The 15,813-nt window shown below is 40.5% G+C and overlaps 1 protein-coding gene across 1 annotated transcript; it reads left to right on the top strand.

Annotated features, from left to right (window-relative positions):
• Positions 1-8,697: 8,697 nt before the first annotated feature.
• Positions 8,698-9,573, top strand: LOC121328003 (taste receptor type 2 member 106-like). Its single transcript, XM_041272463.1, has one exon. It carries the CDS (start codon positions 8,698-8,700, stop codon positions 9,571-9,573), a length of 876 nt encoding a protein of 291 aa, XP_041128397.1.
• The last annotated feature ends 6,240 nt before the right edge of the window (positions 9,574-15,813 follow it).

Below are 15,813 nucleotides of genomic sequence, written 5' to 3'. Positions count from 1 at the left end.
AGATGCATATAGGAGAAGGACAGTTTATCTAAACTGCTTGCAAATAACCAAAAGTCTGTTTGTTATTTTCAGCCAGTACCTTCACAACAGCTAATACTAATGTATTATTACTGGTATGTAGATTTGCTTTCTGTACATTTTTTGGTTCAGTCATCACATTCTAGTTGGAATGTAAAATGTACATAAATGAACTGAATAAGGCTCTGTTTGAGCTATCTAAAATGAACATTGCAGCATATACTGTATACATTACAACCTGTTATTGATGTTCTTTAAATAATAATACCATTGTGGTTGCAGCGTGACTCTCATCCTTACCACAATACAAAACATTGTAGGTCCTGCTTTGTAGGTGGTGCGATATAATGGTACCTGTGTAAAACTATTAAGAAGCAAGTTAATTGCAGGAATATGCCTGGGTACAGTCGACCTGGCCGCTACAGCTGTTGGGGCGGGAGGAGGCCCTCCCACCATGGCCGCCACCTTTGGCCCTTTGCTGCCCCTGTTCCTGGGCTGGGACTATAAACCGCGACTTTGGGACTGAGGGGGGAGGTGGCCATTGAGGCCAGGTGTGCTGCGCACAAGGGGAGGCATATGTGGTGGAGTGTCCCGCCCCTTTATGTAGAAAAGAAAAGAAATGTAACTTTTGATATGCATACAAACAGGAAACCTCCATATACTTCAACATTTATATGCTCTAAAAAGAATGTCATTTGTTTAAATTTTATCAAGTATGGCATACTGTCATTCGGACATGTACACTGACTTCTCATATCTACAGATCATGATCTCTCCACTATATCCCATGGTGGGGTGTAATCATTTCTGAGAAGCACATTTATAGTTCTACAGATTAATTCTCTGCCATTTTAAATGGAGGATTAAACAATGAAGCCCCATCCAATATAGAAAAAAAATGTTGATGGATTGATATTCCAAAGAAAGGGAAGCTTCAGTGTGTTCTGTGATTCTTCTGCACTTTTTTTCCCATATAGGATCTAAGGTCTGTTCTATTCTCAACTCCCATGTACTGTGCCATACATTTACTGTGGGTCTTTATTTTTTTCAAGGAATGACTATGCTTGCTTGTTTTTATTGGATCCTTGTTGATTATAGGTGTATATATTTTTAATTATTTTTTCCAAGAAGAAGACTATTACAATACTGGTTCACATTTATTTACCTGTTGGTATTATTATTATTATTATTATTGATAACTGTTTCCACCTTTTAATATCTAAAGTTCAGAAGAAGATTGAGCAATTATCACAAATAAACTGTGGCAACAAACGTTCCAAGGCAAATGGCAGTATTCGTATATGGGTGTTCTGTATTTATCTCAGCAAAAACAATAAACATATTCGCTTAACCTGCATTGGAAGAATGATGAGCTCTTTGCAGCAGCCCAGCAGACAGTAGTTTTCATTTCCTGCTTAGCTGGGTGTAGGCTTACCACACTGGTAACTGAGGTGGACTGGTCGTGCCTATACAGAAATAGAAGTTTTGAATGAGGTGTGTGAATGTGAAACTACACTGAGCAGCAGCACTTTCTGTTATCTTCCTTTGTTAAGCTGGGTGTAGGCTTACCACACCACATGTCACTGGTATTTAATTTGCTGATCCTTTTATTAACATTTCTTGGATTTGTGGCTGCTTTTCTTTTTTAACACGTCTTGATGCTTTCAAATGAGTGAGTTAAGTTTTGTTCATCTTTAATTTATTTCATTTCAACAACAAAAGAGTATTCCTCTACTACAGTATTTATAGTTATTTCATAGCAATAATAAATCATGTTTATATAGCGCCTTTCATAGTGGACCACCATCACAAAGCGCTTTACAAGATACAAGACCAGGTTGTGTAAACTATGCTTCAGCTGCAGAGTCACTTACAACAACATCTTGCCCAAAGGGCAGAGCACAAGGAGGTTAAGCGACTTGCTTAGGGTCACAGAATAAATCAATGGCTGAGCTGGGATTTGAAGTGAGGACATCTTGGTTATAAGCCAGTTTCCTTAAACACTGGACCACACAGCCTCCTATGAATCACAGGATTTAAAACCAGCTTCCTTTAGAGTACATCCCCTAAACACTTGTCACGCTCCCTGATTTTAACACACCCTTTTTTTTTGTCTCTCTCTGTAAGCCTTGGTAATATATGCATTTGATCTAGGTTCATGCAAGCTCCAGTATCTCATTGATTTGTTTATTCCAATTCAACCACTTATGTCATTAAACAAACAGGTACATTGCAGAGGTCAGAGATGTTTTCCGGCAGTAGCTTAGAAATGTTGAGTTGTCCTTCAGCAAGGTTGATTTCCATTTCATGAGAGTAGATGTTAAAACTTCATACTGATTTTAACTCAACTCTCGCCAAGACAAGACCAACTCGTCACGATAAGACCAAGATAACGACCAACTAAAACGTAGCTTTACAGCAAACTAATGTGATCCATCTGCATCTCCATCCATTTGCGTTTCTTTCCATCTGTTGATGTTGATATCCTTTTGCCTGGTGTTGATGGCTGAAGTGTAATGCTGGCTCCAGGGATCAGCTTATTCAGTTTGACACAGCAAGCACAGTCATTTTGTGATTGTTATTTATGTTTTAAAAAAATTGAGAGGAATGGTAGTTCTTCGCGCCAAGTTATCAGCAAAGCTCGGGAACTGACAGACTCTAGACAGCAAGGATAGTTAACATGTTTTCGGGGTATTGGCACAGCAAAAGTAAATCAGACAAAAGCACCATTTCACTTTTAATTTGTAGTTCCAAACACTATTAAGTGGTGTAGAAAAAAAGTCAATATTTGTCATACAGTAAGAAAAATAAGTCACCAAACTAAGGTAATAATGTCCTCCTCTTTCTCACAACATATTTTTTTGTATACCCCAGGCACTTTTATCCACTCATATGTATATTATAGGACACCTGAGTTTAATGACAATTAACTTATTTTGTCAACATGGAAATATGCTAGAGAACACATTTATTTTAACATCTGTATCATCTATATTAAATGACTTATTGATATTTTAAACGGACTAGTCGCACTCATCGTACATACAAAAAAAATAAAAATTTCAAGACCCCCAGGGAGTTTTATCCATGCATATGTATTACAGAACATCTGAGTTTCAATGACAATTAATGATTGGTTACGGACGTAACCACAGTTGCCTTTCAATTCGAAGATGATCACCAAAACAATACTTTTGGAATATGCCTGCTTGTCAGGTATTTACTGAGTATTTTATATCAAAGCTGCTGATAGGCCCCTCCGTGGAGTGACGTCCTCAGTCCCACCTCCTGAGGTAATAAATAGTCACTGTGCAAAGACTTCAGTCTCTTTCACATTGAACCTGGGAATGCGAGTGATGCGACCTCGCAAAGTTGTTGGTCATCTTCTCTTTCAGGGAACCGTGGTTACATCTGTAACCTATTGCTCCCTTTCAATTCGGGAAAGTATATGTGACAGAGATCAAATGATTCTTGGTGTTAGATCTCCTTCCCGACCTGTGTGGGTGCTGAGTAAAGGGAACAGTAGGCGGAAGTCGGCCATCTAGAAAGGGTGCTGAGCTACGGTACACTAAATCATTGACCCACAAGGTTAACGGTGTGGCATCCGTGGATTAGAAGAGCGGGTGCGCTCGTTAACCAAGGGGTCATAAAGGGGTCGTAGTGAGGTGATTCTGTTCCTTTGCAAATGGTTAAATTACGTAACCAGGAGGAAAACCGATGATACAAAATCGTGAGTGTTTTGTTTGTTTGTTGTCGTGTCTGAAATATACTTGTGTGTTATTGTTTAGATGGCTAAAACACGATCCAGGAGCTGTCGCTAAAGGGCAGCACGAACCTGGACAACACTGCACTTTGTTTTCAGTAAAGAATTGTATTTTCACCACAAGCACTAGAGCACGTACTGTGGACTGGTGTTTGTGTCTGAGTATGTGTTACGTGTGGGTGAATTAAAACAGGACTATTATTTCGAGGCCAACCCGCAGATTACAAATAAGCAATACATGCTGCTGTATTGCTTCTCATTGTCATTGTTATTATTTACTGTTGTTCGTCATCAGGCATTTGGATTACAAAATATAACCATTAAACAACACTGCACCTGGATTATAATTGCCTGTCTGTTTATTGATCATCTGCACACTGTGAACCACTTTAAAAAAAAAACGTTAAAGGAAACCTGACTTTTTTTTTTTTTTTTGCCAACCCCCCCCCCCCCCCCCCCCCCCGCTGACTCGGGGAACGGAGGCTGGAACACGCATCCTTCGAAACGTGCTCCTGCCATTCTGTCATTTTTCGCACTGTCGATCCACAGCGAGGACACAAGACCTATAGTGCCAGAGGACAACACAGATCTGGCGGCTCCACTGCAGAACCACCGTGGATTCCCCTGCCAACCTAAGCCCTCCCTACCTAGGCTGCACTCGGCCTATTGTGCGCTGCCCCCTAGGAAACCCCGGTCACAGTCGGCTGTGACATAGAACCTGCGATCTCCAGGCTATGCACTCCACGTGGAGCGCTTTTACCACTTTGCCACACGTGGTGTCAGAACATGTGATGGATCACGCATCACTTTCAGCATTGCTGGAGTAGCTGGACAGCAAACAGGAGGTCGCGGAAAGACGAAGTGAAGAGCAGTACACGGCACTGATTGAGGACCTCTGATGACGGCCCCAAAGGTCAAGGCACAAAAGATGATGGCAGAGGATGACCCAGAGGATTACCTGGTTGCTTTTGAGTGGCTGGCTACCGCCACGTCATGGCCCATGGAGTTCTGGGCAAGCCTGCTCGGACTCTGCCTGATCAAAGAGGCTCAGGCAGCCTACCAGGCCATGACTGACACCAAAGCCACTCAGTACGACTTGGTAAAGCAAGCCAGTCTGTACCGTTTGAACATCACAGGGGAAACACACTGTGTACGGCTCCGGGAGTACAAGAGGTCCCCGGATACATGCCCCAGGGTTATTGTACAAAAACTGTGTGATCACATGGTGGACTGGCTCAACCCCACCCAGAAAACAAGCCTACAGATGGGAGAGGCTATTGTCGTTGAGCAGTTTTGCCATGTGGTCGGCGCCGATACACAAGCCTGGATACACCGGCCTGGATACACAAGGCTGGATATATCGCCACAACCCAAAACCCTGAGAAAGGCAGTGAAACTCGCTGAGGACTTCGAAGACTCCCTGATTTCTGCTCATATGGCCTACTCACTGCTCCAGCACAACTGAGCAGCCGAGTACTACCTCCTCTCCCTGTTCCACCATCACCGGGATGGGGTCCGAGACCTTCTAGACCACCAACCCCAATGGACAACCTTGCCTCTCTTCCATGGAGATCAAGATTGACCCCCAGCTGGGGTACAGTTGCTGCCCCTGCCTCATTGCCATACCAGCAATGGGACAGATATTCAACCTCTAATCCCTCCTTTCCCCCCTACCTGTTTTAGATAGCAACAGCCGGGACACCAGGCCAAGTCATGCTCATCTGCGATGGAGTGTGACGTGGTGACGTGCAATTGGGCATCAAAAGCGGGTAAGTGAGGGGAAAATGGTCAGGCAGGGCCTTGTATTGTTAATGTGGTTTTGGAAAATGTGAAAACCCACTCATTGGTGGACACAGGGTGTGAGCAGACCTTAATTTGGACAGCTCTCTTGGGCAGTGTGTCATGGCAGCCATAAGGTCAGGTGGCTATCTCCTGTATCCATGGAGACCCAGCGACATACCCCACAGTCAAGACATACTTATTGGTAGGATTGATAAAACGTCACCTAGTAGCTTGGGTGGCGGAAAGGCTAACACACCCAGTAATTCTTGGCCGAGACTGGCCAACCTATGAAGAATTTTTTTAATTAATGTCAGTCTTGACCTCACACGTAAACGTGGCAGAAAAGAGAGAAAAGGAAATAATTTTTCCCTTTCAAACTGAAATGTTTTCCCCCCTTTTTCGTCCAAGAATAACAAATAAAGAGAGACAATTAAAAAAATGGGAGGGGGCATTAATGAGACGAGGCTGGGGTTTGGTGGGAAAATGCTCCAATGGTAACAAGCGCTAGTTAAAGGGTGTCAGAATGCAATGTGACTGAGAGGGCAAGGTTATTCCCGCCCCTCTCAATATACCAGACATGTGACACTCAAGTGCAGACATAGTGTGGGGCCAACACAACGACCCCTCACTAGTGCACCCTTGGGGACAGGTCCAGTCTATTGAAGGTAAGGATGTTGAAGGAGCTGGGGTGCTAGTATTTCCACACTTCATTATCAAGGGGCAATTACTGTATAGGGTAAACCTTGCTACAGGCATAGGACAGCCTGTAACACAATTTTTGGTTCCCCCTTCTTGTCAGCCCGAGGTCATGAGGCTGGTGCATGATATCACTTTTGCAGGGCACCTTGGCGCTGAGAAAATAAGGGAACAAATATTGTCTTGATTCTATTGGGTAGGACTTCATAATGATGTGTCGAAATATGTAGCCACATTCCCAGACTGCCAGCAAGTAGCGCTGGGTCGAGTGCGCCCTGCCCCTTGTCCCACTGCCGATTATTGCCGAGCATAAAGGCTCATCCAAAAATGTAGTGCAGCATGTGCTCCTACTCAGAGATTGCCTAGATTTGGTCGGTCGTTTGGCCCAGGACAACCTCAAATCAGCTTAGCATCGGCAACAGCAGCATTACAACAACAATGCACAAATTCGAACCTTTCGACCAAGAGACAAGTTAAATGCTGCTGCTTCCCTCCTCAGAATCAAAACTGTGTGCTAAATGGCAGGGGCCATATGAAATGATTCAGGATATAGGAAAGGTGAATTATGAAATTAGACAGCCAGATCACCGTAAGGAACAATCGTAGAGGATGATTTAGGCCCCTGTCAAGAGACTCCTAGCACTAAAGACATTTGGATGGGGGAACAATTACTTCCATATCAGCAACGAGAGCTGTGTAACTTAAGTGAGGAGTTAATTTATTTTTTCTGACTTGCCCTGTAGAACTAACATGGTTGAATATGCCAATATCTCTCCCCTAGGTGTCACGGTGCGAGAGAGACCTTACCGGATCCCAGGAAGTCGACGAAGTGGCGTTAGCAAAGAGGTATGACGATGCTCGAACTTTGGGCGATTGAGCCTTCCAGCAGTGAGTGGTGCAGTCCAATTGTGATAGTGGCCAAAAAGAAAATGGCACCAACTACTTCTGCGTTGATTTCCATAAGATAAACGCTATTGCCAAGTTTCAGTCCGTTAGTTGACCTCACCAAAAAGAGCCCACCAAATTCAATTAAGTGTTCAGTAGAATGTCAGGGGGTGTTTGATACTGTTAAGCAGTGACTCTCCAGACTTCACTAAGAGATTCATCCTCTACACCAATGTGTCAGAGGTTGTTTTGGGTGCAGTTTTATTAAAAAAGGCAGATGGAATAAAACACCCAATACTGTACATAAGCAAAAAGATGCTCTCCGGGGAGCGCAATTACATGGTCGAAAAGGAGTTTTTTGCCATTAAATGGGCTATTCACTCTTTACTATATTACCTGCTGGGACATTCATTCGATCTTGTCACATACCACACCCCACTCAAGTAGTTAAGCACAAGGACAGCAATGCTCAGATAACTCAATGGCATTTGGCATTGCAGCCCTTCATGTATCATATGGTTCATCTTGCAGGGAAAGAAAACCAAAATGCAGATTATTTTTCCGGGAGGGTGGAGTAATGGGACAGGTAGATTTAGCTGAGTGTTCCTTCAGCTCCATTCTAAGCGGTTGGATATGTGACAGAGACAGAATGATTCTTGGTGATAAATCTCCCTCCTGACCTGTGAGGGTGCCGTGTGAAGGGAACACAGTGCCCTGGACTGGATGGCCAGACAATTCATTCCCAGGGTTAGGCGGAAGTCGGCCATCTAGAAAGGAGGCCATGCTATGGTACACTAAATCATCGAACCAGAAGGGAAATGATGTGGCAGCCGTGTATTGTAAGAGCAATTGCAATTGTTACCAAGGGGTCATGATTGACAGTATAAAAGGGGAGGTAGCGTAGTGATCTGTTCCTTTGTTATGGTTAACATTAAGTGGAAGGAGTACCGTATTGTGAATCGTGACTGTTTTGTTTGTTTTTATCGTGTCTAATTGTACGTGTTAGTTATTTAGATGGCTAACATGATGCGGAGCTGTCGTGACAGGTCAGCACAAAACCCTGACTTCACTGCACTTTGTTTCTGTAAATTATATTTGCACCACGAGCAATACAGCACTCACTTTGGACTGGTGACCGTGTTTGTATATTGTGGGTGTATTAAAGACTGTGATTATTATTCCGGGACTGAACCCCTAGGTTAAACTATGTACTACACAGCCTTGTGTACTACCATTCATTACCATTTACCATTTGTCATCAGACTTTGTCTGCCTGTTATTGTTCACCGCATCACTCCTACACCCGCACACTGCAAATCACATTGCCACAGCTACAAATGAAAAAGGTAAGTCGCCATGATTTGTTTATTATTCATTGATCCAATGATGCTGCAAAAATATTAAAACAAATAATTTCATAAGAGCATGTCAAATTTGCCTAGCTTAAAACAAATATAATTGTCAAGCTCAGAGTATACTCAGGAACTTAAGAGTTAGTGACAGAGAGGGAAAGAAAGAGACAGAAATCTTATTACATCTAACATACAGCAGTGATGACGCCCGTTGTCTTGGGTGAGTTGGTTGGTGATGGATTATTGGCATGTCTGGGGGTTGCTGGGAACACATTCATCCTCAGCAGTAATGCCTGGCACTTTTGGAGTGGAGCAAGAGAGAAGCCAGGTCACCTCCTTGCTGGAGAAATGACAATCTCATGCATCGCTGTTGCCAACTTGCTCATGAATCTGATTGGCTTCCTGTGGTTTGTGATAAAGACCTTCCACTTGGAATGCCTGTTTGGGAATGTAGCATACAAGTGTATAATTTATTCTCTCATAGTGACTGGGGCATGCAGCTTTTGGTTCACCAACTGCCTGTGTGTCTTTTATCTGGTGAAGATCATCAACGTCCCCAACGCCTTCTTCATCAGACTGAAGCGTAATATCTCCGTCCTGACTTCCACATTTCTAGTCATCACTTTTACCTTCATCCCTACCATTTTGTCTTTTCAGTTCCACCAAACAAACATTTCGGAAGCCAACGGAAATGTTTCTGAGTCAGCCTGCAATGTATACATGACAAATTATATCCCCACTGGGATTCAGATCTTGAGTGGGGTCCTGCTGCTCTACCTGCCTGCAGGCAGCATGGCATATGTCTGTGTCCGGATCGTGGTCTACCTGCACCATCACATTAAGAGGATGAAAAGAAGCAGTTATTCTGAAACTCCTTTATCTTCTTCTCTACAGGCCCAAATCAGGATCTCCAGAATGATCACCTGTTTGGTCATCGTCTACTTGCTCTGTGACACAGTCCTTTTCCTGGTTCTCTTGGGCAGATTATTTTTTATGCAACAACAATTTGATTCACACCTTCGGGGCTTTTGCTATTTCTGCTTTCACCGGGGGCACAGCCTCCATAATAATTTTTGAGGAAGAATCTGATGTCTGTTTGCTGTCCTGCCTCTGAGCCCACTCATTTGCACAACAAGCAACAAGCTATGTTTTAAATTTCACTAATCTTTCGTGCTGGACAAAATAATGCAGCAACTATTTGCCTTTTCTAAATTAACGAATGGACTACTATAGCTTCAATGTAAGGATCTGAACTCCCGTAACAATGTAATTATAATGCTAGATTTAAATTACAGTGTAAATAGTACATTTTGGCTAGGTTTATAAATAATTTATTAAGATGATATACAATAAGCTGCGAATGTGTCTTTTTAAAATGTCATTTTTGCAGCACATCTATCAAACATTCCTTTCATAGCTGTTTTTGTACATGTGAAATACTTTTTGGTCGGGTATGAATTACAGTAAATTTCTACTATTTCTACTATATTTCTACCTAGACTATATTTTTATGTCAATATATGGGTTTAGGGATAAACAAAGATAAGTGTAGAAATAATTCATTGTTTCCAGTGACGTTAGGCACAAGAAATGTGCATTATTTTGTTACCGATTCAACACTATGGGTTGTTCATTCCACTTAGAACGTTTCTTCCTAATTGTAATTTGTTCAATAATGAGATTTAATTAATTGTTAATTTGGTTATTGGGTTTGGTTTTTGCTTTTTTGTTACACTTAGTTCAAACAGTTGAAATGTCTCATATTGTGGGCATGTTGTTGTGAGTTCCTCTGAGTTTGAAATCCCACTTACACAGATTAAAGTGTCTGCATTAAGTGAAGAAAGTAGCGAGGACTATGTTTTAGATGTAGAACATGAAAATGGCATTTGCAACATAAAAATGAAAAAAAAGGAACGTGAACCAGCAACAGAGAATAAAGTTATTGATCATGTTGATGAAAATCTAAATATATTGTGGCAGCAATTGGTTTTGGAGAAATACTCAGGCAAAATGTAAGTGGGCTGTAAGCTTGCTTGAACAATGGCTAAACCAAAGAAATGTAAAAACTGAGTTTACATCCAACGTCTGTTAAACTGATGGAGATGGTGATGAAATTGCTGTTATTCTTGAACCTCGCCAGAAGATATGTGAAATACAAATTAGAAGGGTGGATATTTATGTGGAGAGGAATTTGTAATTCTGATTTATTTGTATTGTAATGTTAATGCATAATTTTATTACTTTAACAATAAATGCCACATTGAAATCGCTAACCCTTTTCTAAGTGCTACGTTTGAAATGTGTAATACTATTAACTAACTGTTGCATAATAAAAAAAGTATGCACTTTTCTGTTGAATTGTTCTGACTGTGGTTTCGTTGACAAATCTAGTTTTCTGTGGCTTTGCAGCACAAACTGTGGATTTGTTAATCAACAATATATCTGCACAGTACTCCCCTTCTCTTCAAAGCCACACAGCCACTTTTAATTAGAAGATTTGTAGTATGAATCAATGAAAGGGCGACATCACAGAAATGTTTTAATGAAAAAATACTACTGTATGCTGATTTAAGAATAATTTAAAATGCTCACATTAGTTTTTTATTTATCCAGTAGAATTAGACATTTGTGAAGCAGAATGTGGTGACCCCTACTTGGAATCTAGACATGGGGTATAAGAACAATGCTGAACACATTAAATATAATGAGCCTCATTTTCAAAAAGGAATGATGCACAAACATTTCTCAAAATGCATCTGCAACAATGATTAATAACAAAATTAGTCACTGTTAAAATCCGAGAGCCGTAAAATGTTATTTGAAAACAGGTCCTGCTGAGAAGACCCACAAAGAACACATAAAACACAAATATAATTTGTTTTATTATCTCTCACTAGATAAGCATCAGCACTTCAAGAGCCTCAATTAATTGTGCATTGTTTTCTATTTGTATGTTGTGGATATTGTATGGATTTGCACAAATTGGTTATAGGATTCACAGTTAAAGGAAAGGTTGTGAATATATTCACAACTGGTCCGCTCCCCAATAAAGTTTATTTGAACATTCTAGGTGATATGGTTTTCAAGATAAAGCTTATATTCACGCATGTTTACTATACGTGCATATGGGATATTGTATTGATTTTCACAAATTATGAATATATTCAGAACTGGTCGGCTTCCCAATAAAGTTGGTTTGAAAAGTCTAGGTGATATGGTTGTGAATATCAGATGAATATAGAACTTCAAACCAACTTTACCACGATGTTATTTTTTTTACAAAACATTACTCCATTGTGAACAAATCACTATCAGTGCCAAGAAGGTGTTCTTTTAAGCAAAGTTCCTGCTCCTTTAGCTGGAGCATTTACAATGGGAAAAATCAGTTTCACCACAAGGATATTCTCTTAGGCAAAGTGTTCTCTTAGGAGCCCCTATAAAAATGTACCATGGTTACAACTGGATTTTGGAACAAGTACAAACCATGGCATGAGTGTGAAAGTATTATGGTATAACACCTGTACCTTTGTACAATGGTATTATTATGGTTCTTAAAACTGTAGTACACTGACCATGGTACTGCCTGTGCCATAGTTATAAAACTGTAGTACACTGACCATGGTACTGCCTGTGCCATGGTTATAACACTGTAGTACACTGACCATGGTACTGCCTGTGCCATGGTTATAACACTGTAGTACACTGACCATGGTACTGCCTGTGCCATGGTTATAACACTGTAGTACACTGACCATGGTACTGCCTGTGCCATGGTTATAACACTGTAGTACACTGACCATGGTATTGCCTGTGCCATGGTTATAAAATTGTAGTACACTGACCATGGTACTGCCTGTGCCATGGTTCCTTAAAACTATGGTATATGTACATCAGTGTGTTGAAGAAAAAAAAATGTCAAGAGACAAAGGGCCCTATTTACAATGTTCGCAAACCCCTAAGACAATCGCAAAACACTTTTGCTAACAGTTAGTGCATCAGAATCAGGCACACGTGTGGGTAAACATACGTTGCCTATATATTTGATTTAGCAACACGTGTTTTTGTGCCCACTCGGCAAGTTAGCATCAGCGCTTGACAAGGGGTGAACATGGGGAGTGTCCTTATTTAAGTATAAATGTAGTGATTTAGCAAACCATCCACAGTGTTAGTGTTTGCGTTACAGTAGACATGTGAAAACCAGGTCTAAACTGTGCGCAAATTACACGATCAACATCCCCAAATTCGCCTCAACAGACAAACAATCACTGACATCTGCCAACTGCTTCAGGCTGACCTGGAAGGAGACATGCATAGAGTACACTGTTTGTTTGTAGCACTAAGGTACAAGCACCAACACAGAATAGGCAACTCTACTTAAATCGTAAAAGGGACCTATTCTGTCATATCAGGCGCAGCTGCACTTGGGCCCGGTGCTCAGAGGGCCCTGGAGCGGTTGGAAAGGTTTTTTTGGTTTTTTTTAACATGATAATATCCTTTGTGTTTATATTTGCAGATGTTACGCATTTGTATCACTGCAGCTGCAGCTGTGTGGTGCCAGTAATTCAGATTGTATCCTCCCTCATTTCAAAAGGTATTGCTATTGTCTTAATTAGCGATCACAGAATTGCGGATTCCTGGTAGGATTAGTGATTAAACCTGTTCATTTATGATTAAAAAAAAAAATAGTGTAGTGCTGAGTGTAAAGATGTATGCAAAATAAAATAAAGTAGGCGAGTAGAACACGTTCTTATTAAGTACCGTTTCACACATGCTAACATTCTGGCAATTAAATAATGTTCAGTATTGAACACTTGATTTGGTAGGTTTGATGTTTATAAATAAGGGTTAAATTAACATTCGGGTGGGGGTCGGGGACAATAAGGTCTTGCACCGGGGCCAATCTTCCTCTTCCTTTGCCACTATCTGTCAACTTGCAAGTAGTGTGTGATCTGTGATGCAAACAACTACAAAACAAATGTGTATGCAAACTATCGTTGCTCCGCTCATGACTTGTTTATCTACGCTAATTCACAGGTGCCAGCTGCGTTTCAGCAGTATGACAGTCTGAGAAGTTGGTTGATAGGGGACAACGGGTATCCACTGAAGTGGTGGCTACTGACATTGTACACTCCTCAGAAGATTAGCAGTATCATCCTGGCTTGTTCTGTTTTACATAACATAGCTCTCTGTAATGGACGTTGAACTGTCAGGGAAAGATTGCAGGGTTTGAAGGAAGCAGAGGCTGAACCTGAAGCACCAGTGTTGGAGGTTGCAGATGCTGCAAGTGCCAGGCAGGTTAGACAAAGCCTTTTAGACAGGGGTTCACAGGTACGCATGCGGACCAATCAAAAAATGCAGACAGTGTTATTGTTGAATAAGACGCAAATGCATACCGTCAGTATATTGTTAACAGGAAAGCCTTTATAATAAAGGCAGCGACAGTTCAAAAGTGAGCTACAGTATACATGCCTAACTTAAGATCAATCTTTCAATCAATCTTTATTTTATGTAGTGCCTTTTTTAGTGGAAGTGCTTTACAAGATGCAGTAAATACAAGAAAAGCCATAATACTTCAAATACAGAGAAATGCCGATTAAAAAATTGATAGACCTCGACTTGCATAAAGAAGTGAAAAACATTGAGTGAAATAGCTCGCATCACTTGATTTTCAAGGTGTGGTATCCGAAGCATAATCAACAAGTACAGAGAAACATCATCTGTAATTGACAATCCCAGGACTGGAAGATCCAAAAAGCTGTCAAACAAGGATGAGCAATACTTGAAGATAATATCCTGAAGGAATAGAAAGAAGACAAACGTTGAATTGACAACAGAATTGGCAGAAGGCACAGGTGTCGTTGTCCATCAAATCGACGGTACGAAGATCACTCTTGAAATCAGGACTTAAAGGATGTGTTGCAGTAAGGATACCTCTGTTAAGAAAGGAGAACAAGACTAAAAGGCTAAAATATGCCCATGAACACAGAAATTGGACTTTGGAACAATGGTCAAAGGTGCTTTTGTCCTGTTGATGGATGGACAACGACACCTGTGCCTTCTCCCAGTTCTGTTGTCAATTCAGCGCTTATCTTCGCTATTTAAACACAAACGCGTTATGATGCTTTAGAGCGAGACAGAATCTCATGGGACAGAAAAAAGGCAAGAGCGTCATTCTGAAATGCCTCACTTAAACAGTTCCCAAATTCCTGAAAATGTTCTGTACTGATTTTATATATATATATATATATATATACACACACACACACACACACACACACACACACACACACACACACACACACACACACATATATATATATAATTGCAACTTTCTGTTATGTGTAATGTAATAAACGAGAACCAAAACAATTTGTTTTTTCCCCTTCACTTTACAATGCCATTTCCACTTTGTTTTATTTTAAGTGTTTAAAGTTAAATTTCAGTTTTCGTTTGTTTGTTCAGCTACAAAAAGGCACAAGTAAACCTCATGTTATTACTGTACATGAAAACATGTCTACGGCCACAGTTTACAGCGAAGAAACGGCAATGGCAAGGAATGAAATGTAATGTACTTAATGTACTATTTATTTTGTGAATAAACAAAACAACAATTAACTTCAACTGTTAATTGGTCTCTTTTGTTTTGCAGTTAATTCACTGGGGTAAAGTAAGTCCTACACAACATATTCTTTAGTCCGGGGGTATTTTTCTATATTAATGTGTCACATATTGTAAGGTCTTGCTGTGAAATAAAGGCACACACACAGGGGCCATGCCCCCTGCCCCTGCTGCTATGATGTCTCTGCCTGTGTTCAGAGTAATATAATACTTATTACTTTTTGAAAAAACGAACAAATATCCAAAAGAATATTTAAATTATGAGCAAATATCCAAAATAATATTTAATATATATATATATATATATATATATATATATATATATATATAGGCTCTCAAAAGTATTCACCCCCCTTGGACTTTTCCACATTTTATTGTGTTACAACATGGAATCAAAATGGATTCAATTAGGAGTTTTTGCCACTGATCAACTCAAAAAAGTCCATAATGTCAAAGTGAAAAATAAAATCTACAAATTGTTCTAAATTAATTATAAATATAAAACAGAAAATAATTGATTGCATAAGTATTCACCCCCTTTGCTATGGCACAACTAAATAAGCTCTGGTGCAACCAATTGTCTTTAGAAGTCACATAATTAGTTGAATGGAGTCCACCTGTGTGCAATTAAGGTGTTTCACATGATTTCAGGTTAAATACATCTGTCTCTGGGAGTCCCACGGTTGGTTAGTACCATCA

This window comes from Polyodon spathula, chromosome 1 (assembly GCF_017654505.1).
Source record: "Polyodon spathula isolate WHYD16114869_AA chromosome 1, ASM1765450v1, whole genome shotgun sequence".
NCBI lineage: Eukaryota > Metazoa > Chordata > Actinopteri > Acipenseriformes > Polyodontidae > Polyodon > Polyodon spathula.
This window is presented reverse-complemented; position numbering and strand designations above follow the sequence as displayed.